Source organism: Macaca fascicularis, chromosome 14 (assembly GCF_037993035.2).
Source record: "Macaca fascicularis isolate 582-1 chromosome 14, T2T-MFA8v1.1".
NCBI classification, from domain to species: domain Eukaryota; kingdom Metazoa; phylum Chordata; class Mammalia; order Primates; family Cercopithecidae; genus Macaca; species Macaca fascicularis.
The window spans coordinates 5808114-5826817 of record NC_088388.1 but is presented as its reverse complement, the minus strand read 5'-3'; the positions used below and the strand labels follow the sequence as shown (position 1 = coordinate 5826817).

General features: G+C 51.0%; 1 protein-coding gene across 4 annotated transcripts in view; it reads right to left on the bottom strand.

The window, feature by feature from the left end:
• CPT1A (carnitine palmitoyltransferase 1A) overlaps positions 1-18704 on the bottom strand; it is an 84294-nt gene that overhangs the window by 42319 nt on the left and 23271 nt on the right. For all 4 annotated transcript variants that reach the window (XM_045372279.2, XM_065527846.1, XM_045372280.3 and 1 more), the window contains exons 2-5: positions 12594-12747; positions 9691-9830; positions 4739-4910; positions 1000-1101 (exon numbers count right to left, since the gene is read on the bottom strand). In XM_045372279.2, coding sequence (XP_045228214.2) covers positions 1000-1101; positions 4739-4910; positions 9691-9830; positions 12594-12734 — 555 coding nt within the window. In that variant the 5' untranslated portion in view covers positions 12735-12747. The remainder of the gene's footprint in view (positions 1-999; positions 1102-4738; positions 4911-9690; positions 9831-12593; positions 12748-18704) is intronic.

Here is an 18704-nt window from a genome sequence, read left to right as displayed (position 1 = left end):
AGTGCCTTGCCCCTAGGGGCCTGGGGTGTCAAGAAGCAACTGTCTTCAGACCAGCTGGAGGCTGATGATCACCCCACCCTCAGCTGGAGGACCCTCACCAATCAGATCAAAAACATTCACCACCCAGCAACAGATGAATGGATAAATAAAATATGGTCTAGCCGTACAATGGAATACTATTCAGCCGTAAGAAAGAAGGAAATTCTGACACAGGCTGCTATGTGGATGAACCTTGAAGACATTATGCTGAGTGAGAGAAGCTAGTCACAGAAGGACAAATATGATATGATGCCACTTATATGAGGTCCCTCAGATTGGCAAATCCACAGAGACAGAAAGTAGAATAGAAGTTACTAGATGGGGGGAGGGAAGAATGGGGAGTGACTGCAATCATTTCATACAATGTTGTATTTAGCAATTATGTAAAATAGCAAAAACTGGCCGGGCGCAGTGGCTCACGCCTGTAATCCCAGAACTTTGGGAGGCCAAGGCGGGTGGATCACTTGAGGTCAGGAGTTCGAGACCAGCCTGGCCAACATGGCAAAACCCCGTCTCTACTAAAAATACAAAAATTAGCCGGGCATGGTGGCGGGTGCCTGTAATTCTAGCTACTTGGGAGGCTGGGGCAGGAGAATCACTTGAACCCAGGAGGTGGAGGTTGCAGTGAGCTGAGATTACACCATTGCATTCCAGCCTGGATGACAGAGGGAGAGTCCATCGCAAAAAAAAAAAATTAAATAAAAATAAAAATAAAATAAAGCTTTAAAAAATGCACCAAGCAGCTTCTCTATGAAACTTAAAACTTTAAAAAAATCACCTAAGATGCAGCAGTGATGCATTGGAAAAAAAAAAAAAAAAGACTTCCTATGAGAACCCTACCAGGCACACCACTGAAGGCTACTTGAGTCAAATGACGGTGACCTAGTTCATCATAATTAAGACCTAAGCCTTAATCCACAGATGGCTGACATTTCAGTGTGAAGCCTAAGCCACACCTACCCTGTTCACAGTGTCTTTGACAGCCGGGACCGGCAGGCGAGGCAGCGATGTCTGGAAGCTGTACAACATGGGTTTTCGGCCTGAAAAGATCTTGACCATACCCTGAAGAGAGAGAATTATATTTTCAGTCTACTGCCATACCACCCTGAACGCACCCGTTCTTGTCTGATCTCAGAAGTTAAGCAGGGTCGCGCCTGGTTAGTACTTGGATGTGAGAATTACAATTTCAAAGACAAGGCTATGTTAAAGATCCAAAGCCACTTTTCCAGTGTGCACAACATGCCAACCACTTACTGATTTTCTGTGTCGATTTATTTTTCATCTGGTCCATCTTTTACCCACCCCATACTTACGGGTTCTAGCAAATAAGCATATAACCCCGCCCTCCATGCCAATAAAAACCTGGGCAATGGCAAAACCCCATCTCTACAAAAAAAACACAAAAAATTAGCCAGGCGTGCTGGCATGTGCTTGTTGTCCCAGCTACTTGGGAGGCTGAGGCGAAAGGATTGATTGAGCCTGGGAGGGTGATGCTGCGGTGAACCGTGATCACCCCACTGCACTCCAGCCTGGGCGACACAGTGAGACAAAACAAAAAACAAAAACAAACAAACAAACAAACCACGTGGAATCAAAGCCAAGCCTGACGGAGGCCGTGAGATGTCGCTGCCAGCATCGTGACTAGCCAGGACCCGAACTGTGCTTCTGCACCTAGGGTGAGTCTCACCCCACCTCCTTCTGCAAGGCCCTTAGTTTAGGGATGGGCTCCAGGCTCTAGGAGCAGTGAGGAGGGTCAACGTGCCTGACCCTGAGCCAAGCTGAGGGGAAGCAGCGTCTTTCCTTCAGTCATTGCCAAGCCTCCCAGAGGGCACATTTGTGGCCCTTGGTTTTAGGCTGGATGATCAAGTCTGTATAATAACCAGTCACCTCAATGCCGACCAAAACAAAGGCAGTCCTCGGGCCCAGGTGGGGAGTCCTGGTACCGCAGGGCGTTGGGACTCAGCTGAACCTCAGCTGCGAACCCACCGGAGGGAGTGCCCTTTAGCCTGCTTTGCCAAGTGTGGGAACCACCCGAATCTCTTCTAGGTGTTAAATTCTGCTTCTCTAGAAATCAGAAACTTTATATCCAAATGGCAGAAACTGATTTGAGAGAAAAAATTGGTTTGACTGGGTGCGGTGGCTCACGCCTGTAATCCCAGTACTTTGGGAGGCCGAGGAGGCTGGATCGTTTGAGCCCAGGAACTCGAGATCACCTGGCCAACATGGCGAAACCCCGTCTCTATTAAAAATACAAAAAATTGGCCGGGCGCGGTGGCTCAAGCCTGTAATCCCAGCACTTTGGGAGGCCGAGACGGGCGGATCACGAGGTCAGGAGATCGAGACCATCCTGGCTAACACGGTGAAACCCCGTCTCTACTAAGAAATACAAAAAAAAAACTAGCCGGGCGAGGTGGCGGGTGCCTGTAGTCCCAGCTACTCGGGAGGCTGAGGCCGGAGAATGGCGTAAACCCGGGAGGCGGAGCTTGCAGTGAGCTGAGATCCGGCCACTGCACTCCAGCCTGGGCTACAGAGTGAGACTCCGTCTCAAAAAAAAAAATACAAAAAATTATCCGGGCGTGGTGGTGTGTGCCTGTGGTCCCAGCTACTGTGGAGGCTGAGGTGAGAGAATCGCTTGAGCCCGGGAGGTGGAGGTTGTAATGAGCCGAGATTGCACCACTGCACTCCAGCCTAGGTGACAGAGCAAGCTGCTGTCTCAAAAAAAAAAAAAAAATTTTTGTTTGGCAAGAGTGGAGTCCCAGTGTGTGGTGGGCACTGCGGTGACTCCCACACTTCTCTTACAAGGCTTCCCCAGAGGTTGGGACAGCAGCCCAGTCCAGGCAGGCACCACTGTGGGGGCTACCCAGAGGCAACCGAGCAGAAGGGCCCCGGGGCCAAGGTCGGGGCAGACAAAAAACCAAAGCAGACCCACGGCTTCATATACACTGGCAGACCCATGGAGCAGCCTCATTCGAGAAAGATTCTGCAGAAAATTTTCTCATGATTACCTGGTCCATTAGAACCATTTAGGCCACTTGGCAAGACAGGGGTGAATAAACCAGATGTTTCTTTACACATGTCCAGCCCCAAAGACCCAGGTTGGGCTTGAGGTGCTGAGCAAAGCCCAAGGCCCAGGGCCATGACTACAATGGGCAGATGGTACATGGGGCACATGCCCGCCTGCAGGGGGTCACAGGGGCCCCAGCCCCCAGAAGGAGGCCTTGAAAGTCCAGAGATGATGCCCATCTTGGAGGGTTTATTTTCAGAAAAACTAAGGCCATAATTTTTTTTTTTTTTTTTTTTTTTGAGACAGGGTCTGGCTCTGTCACCTAGGCTGGACGCAACCACAGCTCACTGCAGCCTTGACCTCCTGGGCTCAAGCAATCCTCCCACCTTGGCCTCTTGAGTAGCTAGGATTACAGGCATGCACCACCACGCCTGGCTAATTTGCCTGGCTAATTTTTGTATTTTTAGTAGAGATGGGGTTTCGCCATGTTCTCCAGGCTGGTCTCAAACTCCTGAGCTCAGGTGGTTCACCAGGCTTGGCCTCCAAAAGTGCTGGGATTACAGCCATGAGTGACCATGCCCAGCTCCCACAAAAACATTTAAATTGAGCCCGGGTTTGATGGCTCATGCCTGTAATCCCAACACTTTGGGAGGTCGAGGTGGGCAGATCACTTGAGCTCAAGAGTTTGAGACCAGCCTGGCCAACGAAACCCCGTCTCTATTAAAAATACAAAAATTAGCCAGCCATGGTGGTGTGCGCCTATAGTCCCAGCTACTCAGGAGGCTGAGGTGGGAAAATCACTTGAGCCTAGGAAGTCGAGGCTGCAGTGAGCTGTGATTGTGCCACTGCACTCCAGGCTGGGCAATGGAGCAAGACCCTGTCTCAAAAAGAAAAAAAAAAAAAGCTGGGTGCGGTGGTTCACACCTGTAATCCCAGCACTTTGAGAGGCCAAGGCAGGATCACCTGATGTCAGGAGTTAAGACCAGCCTGAGCAACATGGTAAAACCCTGTCTCTACTAAAAATACAAAATTAGCCAGGCGTATTGGTGGTGCATGCCCGTAATCCCAGCACCTTGGGAGGCTGAGGCAGAAGAACTGCTTGAACCTGGGAGGCCGAGTTTGCAGTGAGCTGAAATCGCACCATTGCACTCCAGCCTGGGCAACAAGAGTGAAACTCCATCTCAAAAAAATAAAAATGAAATAAAAATAAAAAAGAAAAACATTTAAATCATGAAATTTGGACAAGCATCCACATATATGGCAAAGCCATGACCTTAAATCAAGGACCCTTGGGCTAAGGGCCAAGGCAAGCTGGGGGAACATTCCAGAAGCTAAGTCCGAGTCACGGGAGCCTGTCCGAGGGGTCAGCTAAGGTAACCATTTAATGCCTGACAACAAGTGAGTCAAGAACGCTACAAAGAACTGGATGGACAGCACTTTTATTTGATGAATGACCTGAACTACAAACCCAGCAGACCTCAATAAAACACGCTGCAGATCTCACTAACGTCACGAAAGAGAAGCACTCTTCGGCCCCCGCTTTTGTGTCATGGTGATTCAAACCTCTCCAGCCATTCAAGGTTGAGGCCCAGGTCACCAACCAAGCATCAAGGGAGAAAAGGTCCCAGAGGTGTCCTTCTTTCCAAAGCCCAAACCATCTACCCCCACTCCACTGCCAGAGGGATGCACAATTACCATCCAGATCTTGGTGGCGCGACTCATCTTGCCATGCTCAGTGAACATCCACCCGTGGTAGGACAGCAGCACCTTCAGGGAGTAGCGCATGGTGACGATGAGGGCCACCCACAGCCCGGTGCCAAACAGCACGCCGCTGACCACGTTCTTCGTCTGGCTGGACATGCAGTCACTGCGGAGACAGACCCAGACAAGGGAGGCTGTGTGTGAGGTCGCACGGTGCCACCGAACGCCACCGGTGACGCCACAGACACCACGTGCTTCAGTGTCCAGCAGCCTGCCCCATGTAGAGCCGGGAAAGTCAGAGGGAGAGCACTTGCAGGAACCGAGCTCTTAAAACACTCACGGACTCTCTCCTCCTCATCCCAAAACCAATCACGCCGAAAGTAGCCGGCAGACCCGGGTGTCCGGGGCAGGCCTGTCTGCTCTCTTCCCACAGGTCCCTTCAGCCTGATCTGCTCTGGTGGCCTTGAAACCGACCAGGGCCAATTTGTGTCATCTGGAAAAAGACACAGCTTCCTCCAGGACCTCTGGACCAACAGCAGGGGGGATGCTGTGAGGCCGGGAACTGGCCACCGCGAGAGCCATGCCCTGCAGACTTGTGCCTCCCCGGCAGGTGAGCAAGAGATTCTGGGCCACTTTCTTCAGCTCTTTATGAATTTTTTTCTCCCAAACTTACTTTTAGATATAATCGTAATCTCAAATTATTTTGTTACAACTATTACCTCCAGTATTTATATTAAAAGAGCTTGTTTTTGACTTAGGAGTACTTAACACGAATAAAGAAACAGACTGTGTGAAACGGTCATGTAAATATTTAACTTAAATACAGGAAATGTTTTTGTTTGTGAAGGAAGGTAGTACATATTATGGTAAAGATGGGACTTTAAAAATGAGACAAAATGCGGCTTTTTTTTTTTTTTTTTTTGAGACAGAGTCTCGCTCTGTTGCCCAGGCTGGAGTGCAGTGGTGATCTTGGCTCACTGCAACCTCCACCTCCCAGGTTCAAGCAATTTTCCCACCTCAGCCTCCCGAATAGCTGGGATTACAGGTGTGTACCACCACATCCAACTAATTTTTGTATTTTTGTATTTTTGTAGAGATGGGGTCTTGCCATGTTGCCCAGGCTGGTCTTGAACTCCTGACCTCAGGTGATCCACCTGCCTCGGCCTCCCAAAGTGCTGGGATTATAGGTGTGTGCCACTGTGCCTGGCCAGAAATGCAGCTATTTTGTGGTTTGTTTTAGTTTTGGTAACTGCAAAATATTTTTTAAGTAAAAACTAAGTATGCTTCAAATGATTAAAACACCAATATATATAACCTAAAGGTATCCCCAATATTTGAAAAGCACTAATTTGGCCAGGTGCAGTGGCTCAAGTCTATAATCCCAGCACTTTGGGAGGCCGAGATGGGTGGATCACTTGAGTCCAGGAGTTCAAGACCAGCCTGGGCAACATGGCAAAACCCCATCAATATAAAAATAAAACGTAAAAAAGAAAATAAAATAATTCAAAATAAGAAATAAAAAAAAAGAAAACCACTAATTGAACACTGCATAATATTTAAGTGGACAAAAACAAATTATCTTCAAGGTTACATACTCTTGCTCCAAAATGTATATCTTTCTATAACCCGTGAAGTCTAGCACTGGAGTTTAACTGTAGTCTCTTTTTTAAACCTATACGCTCTTTTCTGGTCATCTAACCTATCAGCAAACCTGGGTTTAGGGATTTCAGAAGCCATCTTTTAGATAATCTACATTTTAGATTACTGAAAGAAAAAGACCTATATACTTACTTACTTGATTTGCAAAAATAAAAATATTTTAGCATAAACAAATAAATGACACATTCAAGATTTTTAAAAATATAGACATATAGGCACTTAGATAAAAAACGTTAGCAAAAAGCTTTCTTTGAAAGGACATGCTCCTTGCAAGGCTGTTGGGGACAGACTCAGAGACAAACCGCACATAACACGTATGACTCCACTTTTTTACTCTGTTTTTTTTTTTTAAAGAAATAGGGTCTCACTATGTTGCTCAGGCTGGTCTTGAACTCCTGGGCTCAAGCAATCCTCCTGCCTCGGCCTCCCAAAGTGCTGGGATTACAGGCCACCGCGCCCAGCCTGACTCCAGTTTTGAAGGCAGCGGCCCAGAGAATCTGCAAGTCCCCTCCAGGACAGCAGCTCTGGAATGGCCCATGAGGCTGGAAGACGCTGGCCCTTAACCCGGCCTTTCTAAATTTAGGCCAGGGATGGCCTAGTTTACCAAAATAGGTTTAAGAGGTACAAAGAAACAAATCTTACAAAGACCCAGATTATTAAGAGCTTTAAACAGTCAACACTTCTAAATATAATCCAGTTTTAAGAGAAGGCCTACACTAGAGAGTAAATTAAAGATCTGGCCCGGGCTCAGTGGCTCACGTCTGTAATCCCAGCACTTTGGGAGGACGACGCGGGTGGATCACTTGAGATCAGGAGTTCAAGACCAGCCTGGCCAACACGGCGAAACCCCATCTCTACCAAAAATACAAAATTTGGTTGGGCATGGTGGCGTGTGCCTGCAGTCCCAGCTACTCAAGAGGCTGAGGCAGGAGAATCACTTAAACCCGGGAGGTGGAGGCTGCAGTGAGCCGAGATCGCACCACTGCACTCCAGCCTGGGGGACAGAGTGGAAATCAATCTCAAAAAGAAAAAGAAAAGATCTTCATTAACCCCACGAGAGAATGAAAAGTATGAAGGAACAGCTCCACACACAAGGCTCAGAGGCAGCTATCCACTGCAGGCCTGCGGGCCCTGGGACCTCAAGGAAGAGAGCAGCCAGGCCTGCCCCGAGTGCCCAGGTCTGCCAACTGCTTTCTGAGTGACAGCAGTGACAGCAGTCCCCAGGCAGACAAGGAACCTGGCAGGTATCCCAGCCAGGCATGCTTCTGTTAAAATGACTGGGAACTTTGATTCTGTCTCTTGCAGACACTTACAGAGGCCTGAGCCAGCGATCCTGAGCTACCTCAAGGTTGCAGGCAACTCAGCTGGACGCTCAGTGGCTCTGGAGGGTCCAGGGCTTCCTGGAGAAGGAACAGGATGTGAAGGGGTCCTCTGCAGACCCTTCGCAAAAAGAGGCAGGAATCAGGGTACCTGCTCAAGCTGTCATCAGGAGATTCAGACCATTAATCTGCTTAATCTTTTCTTTCTAGTCAGCAGAATCAAGGCTGGGCACGGTGGTTCACACCTGTAATCCCAGCACTTCGGGAGGTCGAGGCGGGTGGATCACCTGAGGTCAATAGTTCAGATCAGCCTGGCCAACATGGTGAAACCTCATCTCTACAAAAAATACAAAAATGAGCCAGGCGTGGTCGTGGGCCCCTGTAATCCCAGCTACTCAGGAGGCTGAGGCAGGAGAATTGCTTGAACCCAGGAGGTGGAGGTTGCAGTGAGCCGAGATAGCACCATCACACCCCAGCCTGGGCAATGGAGGAAAAACTCCATCTCAAAAAAAAAAAAAAAAAAAAAAAATCAAATTCAGCCGTTAACTGTGAGTGAGTTTTCGTTTATGTCCCTTTTTCTGCCAGTTTATTTTCTTATTTCTTGCTGATTAAACAATATCTACATGCAAACAACCCGCAAGGCATGACTATGAAGATCCAGAGCTTTGATTTTTAGCTTAGCCTTGACCTGGCATTGTGCCTTCCACCTGCAACTCCTGGCCCCCAAACAAAGCCCAATTATGAGGAGTTGGCGGCTATTATTGACCTCAGGTGATCCACCTGCCTCGGCCTCCCAAAGTCCTGGGATTACAGGTGTGAACCACCGTGCCCCAATGGCAAAAATGCCGTTGGTGTAAACAAGCAGCACAGAAATCGAATCAAACGCCTGGCACGGGCCAGCAGGGACACTTCCAAGGCACCATGGAGCTTTCAGACCAGAAAGGAAAACGTGTGTCCAAGCGCAAGGGTCACAGCTGCACAAGGAAGCCGAGTCGCCCCGCGTTCCACCGTCTCGACGTTCAAATGGCGATAAAGCAGCGGTGTTCACGTGCATTTGTCTCACGGAAGCTTCTGGGGCAGGGGGTGGGGGGACCTCAGTGCTACACTGAAGAAAGCAGATTTGAGCTGGCACAGAGCTGGGTTTGAATTCCAGCTTTCCGCTCCCTCTTCCTGTGACTTGGGCAGACGCCTGCGTCTGTCTGAAAACTTCCTCACTGGTAAAAGGGATCCTAATGAGGGGTTACTGCAGTGCAGGGCCTGACCTTCCTAGACGGGAGTCTGGGCCATCTCCAGAACTGGATGGAATAACAGGCATCACAGACGTGCAATGAACACGTGCCATCAACAGGCGGCAGGTGGTTGGAAAAAAAATAAAATGAACATGTGCTGAATGTTACCTAAGGTGTCTCGGGGCCTTATCTCTTGGTAGCGAGAGATAAGCCCCCGGAAAATCCAAAACCCTAGGGGTGGGAATGACAGGGGGGTCCCCTGGAGATTTCTGAACCACCCTGACAGAAAGCTAAGTGGGGGAGGTCCCTGCAGAGGACCCCAGAGCAGTCAGTTCAAGGGTCACAGAACTCTGGGATGAACGGACTCCAAGTGCAAAGAAATCACTACATGGGGATTCAGCCCCTTGAGCAGAAATTCCGTTTCAGAGCCCTACTGGCTGGGCTACGGGCACTGTCACTATTGGCCAAACCCTCGGGCCCTGACACCTTCCAAGGGGTGCCCCAGGGCCACTACCACCCTTCTCACCCTGGTCTTCGGAGGAAAGGCCGCAGAGGACCGCAAACTCCTAGAGGGACCTTAGCACCACCCAGGAGGCGGGAAGAAAGCCGACGTGAGGACAGAATCAGGAGCTTCACATCGAATCCAGAACAGCGACAATCATCACATTTGAAGAGACATAAAAACAGCAATAAAATTGGTAACTTCCCAGACATTCGGAGATTTCACAGGATTACTTACGTTGTTTCCAGGGTCCGATTGATTTTTGCAATTATTCCTAACGAGGGGTCGATCTTGGCATACATTGTTGTCATCACACCCACCACCACGATAAGCCAACTGGAGGGGCTCGCCGGGTACACGCCAGTGATGATGCCATTCTAAAGACAGACACACGGGCCGTGAGCGGTGTCCTCCCACAACCCACAGGGCAACTTCATGGCCCCCGGCAACAGGACTGCTGGGTCGGCAGGCAGGGAGAAGAGCGTGTCGGCAGCGTGCGTGCACTAAGAAACCATACCCCACTAGCTGGGACTCTCCCCAGAGTTTACAGCCTGAGGCGTTCCAGTTTCCTCCCTTCCACTACTTCTGAGCCAAAACCCACCCTGAAAGCTTCCCCAAGAGTGGACACCCCAGGACATGAGAATCAGCCCAGGCACTAGTTTAGCTGGTGAAGGATGTCACTGAGCCACCATGATGTCCTGTCCCTAGCCTGCTACTGTCTAGAATGCCCTGAGACCCCAGCTCCAAAACTGCCCCTCTTGCCGTCCCTGTGTCAGAAGGCTGCTTAACCTTGAAGATTTCATGGGAGGCCTCACTCCATGTTGAGAATTTGCTGTAAAATACTCCAGCCAAAAAAGAAAAAAAAAAAGGATTATATCAAACGAAATTGGCAAAATTGGTGAACAAGGAAGTGAACGGTGGGGATCTATCTGTAATCAGTCCTCTTCGCTCTTGTGTATGTTTGACAACTCCAATTAAAAAACATTCTTACTAAACCATCCTAATAAGATATTGATTTGACCAAGGTAATGGATTAAAAATGACCAAAGCAGGCCAGGTGAGGTGGCTCATGCCTGTAACCCCAGCACTTTGGGAGGCTGAGGCGGGCAGATCACTTGAGGTGAGGAGTTTGAAACCAGCCTGGCCAACATGGTGAAATACTGTCTCTACTAAAAATACAAAAACTTAGCCAGGTGTGGTGGCGGGCGCCTGTAGTCCCAGCTACTCAGGAGGCTGAAGCAGAAGAATTGCTTGAGCCCGGGAAGCGCAGGTTGTAGTGAGCCAAGGTCGCGCCATTGCACTCCAGCCTGGGCAACAGAGTGAGGCTCTGTCTCAAAAAAAAAAAAAAAAAAAAAAAAAAAAATGGCCAGGCATGGTGGTGTGCACCTATGATCCCAGCTACTCAGAAGGATGAGACAGGAGGATTGCCTGAGCCCAGTGAGGCTACAGGGAGCCGTGATCACACCACTGCACTCCACTCTGGGCAACAGAGCAAGACCTTGTCTCAAAAAAAGAAAAAAAAAAAGAGGAGAGGGGAGGGGAGGGGGAGAACAACATTCCCACTGGGTTGAATATGATGGCCAAGCCTCTGCATCCGAGCTTCTATTTTCCCAGATTCCAAGGTGAAAAAGAGCAGCCCTTGGCGAGCCGAGCTAGTGCCTCAGTGACATCTCGGATGTTGCCTTGGTGGGTTATTTATCTGGGCCCAAGAATCCACAGGCTGAGCCCCAGGGACACCTGTGCAGCTGTGCTGGCTCCCAGGGGCTCGCCCACCTCCCTGCCGTCCCTGCTGCCACCCACTCTTGAGCTCAGGGCTTTCTCAGTGGCCCACTTCAGTGCCGCCCTCAGAGACGGAGCACTGGGAAGTCCACAAACTGAACTGAGCTACTGCTGGAGCTGGCGGGGGTCGGCGGGGGCATCCACTTTCGACTTGATGAACTTTCATCTAGTTTGCGTGTTTTCAAACGTGCACTTATTCCTTCTATGATGTTTAAAATAAATGAAAATACATGGAAAAACAAGATACTTGCTTAAAAAAGAACAGAGTTCCACTTCTTTAGATAAACAGAATTGAGAACATGTCAACTCGACTGTATTTGAACTTATGTGGAGAGTTTCTTTTTTTTTTTTTTTGAGACGGAGTCTCGCTCTGTCACCCAGGCTGGAGTGCAGTGGCGCGAACTCGGTTCACTGCAAGCTCCACCTCCCGGGTTCAGGCCATTCTCCTGCCTCAGCCTCCCAAGTAACTGGGACTACAGGCGTCTGCCACCACGCCCGGCTAATTTTTTGTGTTTTTTAGTAGAGACGGGGTTTCACCGTGTTAGCCAGGATGGTCTCAATCTCCTGACCTTGTGATCCACCCACCTTGGCCTCCCAAAGTGCTGGGATTGCAGGCATGAGCCACCATGCCCGGCCCTTATGTGGAGAGTTTCTAGTATGTGAATGTTTTATCAACGAAGTAATTATTACATCTACTTGCTGAAGTTTGGAAAAAAAAAAAAATTTTTTTTTGAGACAAAGTCTCGCTCTGTTGCCCAGGCTGGAGTGTGGTGGCTCAATCATGGTTCACTGCAGTCTCTGCCTCTCAGGTTTAAGCGATCCTCCCATCTCAGCCTCCTGAGTAGCTGGGACTACAGATGCATGCCAACGCACCTGCCTAATTTTCGTATTTTTTGTAGAGATGGGGTTTTGTCGTGTCACCCAGGCTGGTCTTAAACTCCTGAGCTCAAGCGATCCGCCCACCTCAGCTTCCCAAAGTGCAGGGATTACAGGTGTGAGCCACTGCACCTGGCCCAGAAAAAATCCTTTTTGAACAAGGTGCAAAGGATTCTGACTCAGACAGAAGATGTGAATTCTAGTCTTTACTCTGCCTTCTATTAAGTAGGTCGCTGGCCCTTTGAGCCTTGATTTCCCAGCCTGCTTTAGAGCATGCCAACTCCCTCTACCTGCCTAATGGAGCTGCTCCAAGCATCCAGTGAGCTAAAGTCCGTGTAACGGTGTCCCCAAGCCTTAAGTACCGTGGAAATAGGTAAGTGATATGCAATCGCCAGTCTGAAACACGTAGACCTCAATCGCTGCAAGAGCCCCGTTCTTAGACATTAAAAGGCATACTGTGTAGATTTCAACACATCTCAGCAAACCTTGAATCGGATGAACTTCTTCTTCCAGGAATGAAGTCCAGAGAGATAGATTTGTCTAAGAGCTTCATGGCTCAGCCGCAGGTCGATCCCATCCGGAGTGACCGTGAACTGAAAGGCTACAGCTTGGTGAGCTTCTGCCATCTTCAGGAATTACCTGGAAGGAGAAGGAGAAAATGTAACACACTTTCTGGGACCAGATACTAAAAAACCCCCATACAGAAGTGCCATTCCTTCTGAACTTAAGTTCTTCCTCCCCACTTGACAGCATCCAGGCCCATGGTACCCCAATCCTGGCCCTGGACGTCCCCCAGAACCACGCCTCCAAGCCAGCATCCAGGCCCGTGGTACCCCAACCCCAGCACTGGACGTCCCCCGGAACCACGCCTCCAAGCCAGCATCCAGGCCCGTGGTACCCCAGTCCTGGCCCTGGACATGCCCCGGAACCACGCCTCCAAGCCAGCATCCAGGCTCGTGGTACCCCAGTCCTGGCCCTGGATGTCCCCCGGAACCACGCCTCCAAGCCAGCATCCAAGGCCCGTGGTACCCCAACCCCAGCCCTGGATGTCCCCCGGAACCACGCCTCCAAGCCAGCATCCAGGCCCATGGTACCCCAACCCCAGCCCTGGATGTCCCCCGGAACCACGCCTCCAAGCCAGCATCCAGGTTCGTGCCACCATCCAGGTTCGTGCCAGCATCCAGGTTCGTGGTACCCCAGTCCTGGCCCTGGATGTCCCCCGGAACCACGCCTCCAAGCCAGCATCCAGGACACACCTGCTGATGCAAAGCCCGTGGCGCTTCAGCAACTCGCACAGCACAGACAAATCTCAATCTTACAGCCAGGCCCTTGGAGGCTGGCATTAGAAGAGGCCCAGAGTGTCCACGAAGGAGTCCACGAGGGGGCCCACGACAGCCCTAGACCCTGAACTTCGAGCACAGATCAATCCCAAATGCCTCTGCCTCTGGTGTCTATGTGGCTGCTCTTTCGAGAAACTGTTCTGGGGTTTCAGAGAGACCCACGGAGACCCCATGAGTCACATGTGCAGACGCCTCAAGAATGGGTGCTCGCGGACCGAGCGGGCCTTCTTCCTCGGAGGCAGCAGCTGAAGCAGCACCTGCCTTGGTGGCCCACAGGCTCAGCAGATCCTGGGGCGCTGTATCCCAGACGCAAGCACAGCCCCTGGGGACAGCGTCCCGTCTGGCTACAGAAAACTGCTTCGGGGTCTGCTACATTCTTCCCATCCCTTCATCCTGGCTCCGGCTGCCTTCCTCCAGGCTCCTCGGCACAGCCGCTCAGCACAGCACAGCCCCCATCCCCTCCTGGACCCCCAGGGCGGCGGCTCCTGCCCTTCTCACTGTGCCTCCCCCACCTCCTCCCAAGCTGCCTGCCACAAAGTACTAAATGGATAAAAGAGAAGCTAAGAGGGCCGGGCGCGGTGGCTCACGCCTGTAGTCCCAGCACTTTGGGAGGCCGAGGCGGGCGGATCACAAGGTCAGGAGATCGAGACCACGGTGAAACCCCGTCTCTACTAAAAATATAAAAAATTAGCCGGGCGCGGTGGCGGGCACCTGTAGTCCCAGCTACTCAGGAGGCTGAGGCAGGAGAATGGCGTAAACCCAGGAGGCGGAGCTTGCAGTGAGCCGAGATCGCGCCACTGCACTCCAGCCTGGGCGACAGAGCGAGACTCCGTCTCAAAAAAAAAAAAAAAAAAAAAAGAGAAGCTAAGAGGAAAAAACTATCAAGGACCATAATAAAAATCCAAAAACTCGTGTGTGTGTATGTAGATGTGTGTGTGGTATGTGTATGTGGTGTGTGTGGTGTATGTGTGTGGTGTGTTTGTGTGTGTGGTGTCTGTGTGGTATACGTGTATATGTATGTGTGGTGTGTGTGGGCATATGTGTGTGTGGTATGTGTATGTGTATGTGTATGTGGGGTGTGTGTGGTGTGTGTGTGCATGTGTGGTGTGTGTGTGGTGTATGTGTGTATATGTGTGTGGTGTGTGTGGGGGTATGTGTGTGGTGTGTGTGGTTGTGTGTAGGGGTGAGTGTGTGGTGTATGTGTGGTGTGTGTGTGGGGTGCATGGGCAGGTGTGTGGTTGTGGGTGTGTGTGTGTTGCGTGTGTGTGGTGTGTGTGGTTGTGTGTGGGGTGAGTGTGTGTGGTGTATGTGTGGTGTGTGTGGGGGGTGCGTGGGCGTGTGTGTGGTTGTGTGTGGGGGGTGGGTGTGTGGGTGGTGTGTGTGGGTGCGTGGCCTGTGTGTGGTTGTGTGTGGGGGGTGGGTGTGTGTGGGGTGGGTGTGTGTGGGTGCATGTGTGTGTGGTTGTGTGTGTATGGTGTGTGCGTGTGTGGTCGTGTGTATGGTGTGTGTGTGTGGATGGGTGTGCGTGTTCTCATCACAGGATGATTTTCGCCCACTGATGCCCTCTGAGGGCAAGCTCAAAATCAGTGGCTATCACAGTTTCGAAGATCCCGTTACAGAAATCAGCCTGGCTTAGTCCTCCACCAGCCAAAACACGAACCATCCACTGACAGGCCCTGGAAAGGCACCCGACTTCACACATCTGTCCACATTACAGATATCTGTTGACTGCCTCCAATGTGCCTGCTGAGGAGAGGAGCTCGACACCAGCAGAAAAGGCCCCTCTGCCCTCCCACGGCGTAGACCACGCTAACAAGCAATGCATGAGCAGCACTCTGGTGCAGGAAGGGGAGGTGCCAAGGGGACCTCTCAGGAGACAGTGAAGCCAGGAGAAGGAGCGACCATGGGAAGAGCAGGCAACAGCTGGAGGCAGGAAGGGCAGGAGGCTGGGGTCAAGGGCAGGTGGCTGGGGTCAAGGGCAGGTGTCTGGGGTCAAGGACAGGGTGTCTGGGGTCAAGGACAGGGTATCTGGGGTCAGTGGCAGGACAGCTAAGGTCAAGGGCAGGCCAGCTGGGATCAAGGGCAGGGTATTGGGTCAAAAGCAGGTGTCTGGGGTCAAAGGCAGGGTAGCTGGGGTCAAGGGCAGGGTGTCTGGGTTCAAGGGCAGGTGGCCAAGCTTGGAGAGGAAGGCAGAGGCAGCCGGTGGGAGGTGGCAGGGTTTTGTGCTAGTGATGGAGAAGCATCCCAGGGCCCAGAGGAAAGGGAACCTGCCACTATTTCTGTTCTAAAGACCACCCTGGCTGCTGTATGGAGCATGGATGGGGAAGCAGGACCCGTAAGAAGCTGAGGCTGTCTTCCATTAAGGTGCCCGGGCCTGGCCCAGTCTGTCAGTGACAGGGACAGTGACAGTGTGGACAATGACCCACACAAGACAGTCTGCAGAGGCACCCTGAGCTGCACGTGCTGGTGAAACGGGCTGTCAGGCTCCTGACTTGAGCCACCCACTCAGTGAAGCCAGGTACTGACATGGGACAGTCTCAGGGAGGGAAGGAGGCAGGCTGGGGCGGAAGCTGAGAATTCATGCCTGGACCTGCCACATGTGAAATGTCGCCAGGACATCCGGGTGGAGATGCCACACACTGCCGGAGTGAGGGAGGAGCTGGGCCGGACGACACACCCGAGAGGTACCAGCACAGATCCTGCGAGCTCTGCCTCAATGACTCTGAAAGAGTAATTTGGCAAAACTACATTCCACCAGCTATAACCTTAGCTTAGAGCAATTTGCGAAGCAATCGACAATATGTATGGGCCAGGAATGATGGCTCACACCTGTAATCCCAACACTTCGGGAGGCTGAGGTGGGAGGATCGCTTGAGGCCAGGAACTCAACACCAGCCTTGGCAACACGGCGAAACCCCATCTCTCTAACAAATAAAAAATTAGCCAGGTGTGGTGGCGTGGGCCTGTAGTCCCAGCTACTTGGGAAGCTGAGGTGGGAGGATCCCTTGAGCTCAGGGGGTAGAGTCTGCAGTGAGCCATGATCACACCATTGTACTCCAGCCGGGACAACAGAGTGAGACCCTATCTCAACAACAACAACAACAACAAAACAACAGTATTTACATATTATTTAGTAGGCATGCAGCTGACTCCCATGGCCTGGCCGGTTTTAAAGGAATGGATCCCATTTTTGAAACCAGCAAGATCACTAAGCAGATGTTTGCCACAGGCTGAAAAAGGTATCAAAGCAAGCAGCTCTGAACCATTTCTCAAAAAGCCATCTAAGCAGCTATAAGACTCCCCTGGAGTCTCAAGGTTAACTTTTTTTTTTTTTTTTTTTTTGAGATGGAGTCTCACTCTGTCGCCCAGGCTGCAGTGCAGTGGCACCATCTCAGCTCACTGCAACTTCTGCCTCCTGGGTTCAAGCGATTCTCATGCTTCGGCCTCCTGAGTAGCTGGGCTTACAAGCGCCTGCCCCCATGCCTGGCTAATTTTTTCTATTTTTAGTGGAGATGGGGTTTCCCCATGTTGGCCAAGCTGGTCCCAAACTGCTGAGCTCAAATGATCCGCCCACCTTGGCCTCCCAAAGTGCTGCGATTACCCCCGTAAGCCACCGCGCCCGGCCTCAAGGTTAACTCTTAGCCCCCTTCCCCATCAAAGCCTTGGCAGTAACCATGAGGCAGTCATCCCAAAAGAGGACTCTGCAAAGCATGCACCGTGTCAAATAAAGTGATGTGACTGGCCCCCTCTGCATGACTGATAAGATCTCCTGGGCTTTATACAGAACACAAAGGCATTATTCATGGCAGCGGATTAAATACAGCGTCTGTAGCCAAGTCTCTCCAAAGGTATGTATTCGATGCTTGCTCAGAAATCTAACCTCTGATAGGAAGAGTCAGACTGGAGGTAATTACGGCATCCTTTCCAGGAGGGAAACGCCCTTGCAGAGCGATCTGAGTTTAATGAAGGACTTGTTTATTTTGACTCATTCAGGGTAACCCTAAGAGTCCTAACTGCCCCTAAGGTGCACAATTTGTTTTTCTACTTCTGTAAGAGCTGAGATGGGCTGTCCTGACCCAGCCTCTCCCTCTTTGAGTCATGAGCAGAAAAGAGTGAACTCAACAAGGGCCAGAGGAGCTCCCTGTGCAAATCTAATGAGTGCAAATCCCACGCTGGGTTCTGGCCTGGATCAGTGGCCTTATGTTTAAAAACACTGATATGGCTGCACCTACAGCAGTTCCTGCTCAGCTACAGTTTGCACCTTTGTTTATTTGTTGTTTGTTTGAGACAGGGTCTTGCTGTGTTGCCCAGGCTAGAGTGCAGTGGCATGATCATGGCTCACTGCAGCCTCTACTCCCCGAGCTCAGGTGATCCTCCTACCTCAGCCTCCTGAGGAGCTGGGACTACAGGCATGCACCACCATGCTCAGCTAATTGATGTATTTTTGTGTAGAGACAGGGTTTCACCACCCTGCCCAGACTGGTCTCAAACTCCTGGACTCAAGCGATCCACCCGTCTCAGCCTCCCAAAGTACTGGGCTTATAGGCGTGAGCCACCCTGCCTGGTGATTGTGCTTTTTGAAGTCTCAGTTATCCATGGTCAACCACCATCTGAAAATATTAGATGGAAAACTCCGAGCGCGGTGGCTCATGCCTGTAATTCCAGCACTTTGGGAGGCCCAGGCAGGTGGATTGCTTGAGGTTAGGGGTTCGAGGCCAGCCTGGCCAACATGGCAAAACCGTCTTTATTAAAAATACAAAAATTAGCTGGGCATGGTGGTGCGTGCCTGTAATCCCAGCTACTCGGGAAGCTGAGGCAAGAGAATTGCCTGAACCCGGGAGGCAGAAGTTGCAGTGAGCTGAGATTGCACCACTGCACAGCAGCCTGGGGGACAGAGTGAGACTCCACCTCAAAAAAGAAAAAAAAATCATAGTTTTAGATTGTGCACCATTCTGAGCAGTACGATGAAAGCTCCCACCATTCCTCTCCCTCCTGCCAGGGATGTGAATCACCCCTTTACCCAGGCTATCCATGCTGCCAACACTCCCTGTCTGTTACTACACAGGAAAAACCTCGTATATACATCTGTCTCCTGGAATCTAAGGGGAACTAGTTGCAGGACCCCCATGGATACCAAAATCTATGAGTGTGCAGTCCCTTATAGAAAATAGTGTAGTAGGCCGGGCGCGGTGGCTCAAGCCTGTAATCCCAGCACTTTGGGAGGCCGAGACGGGCGGATCACGAGGTCAGGAGATC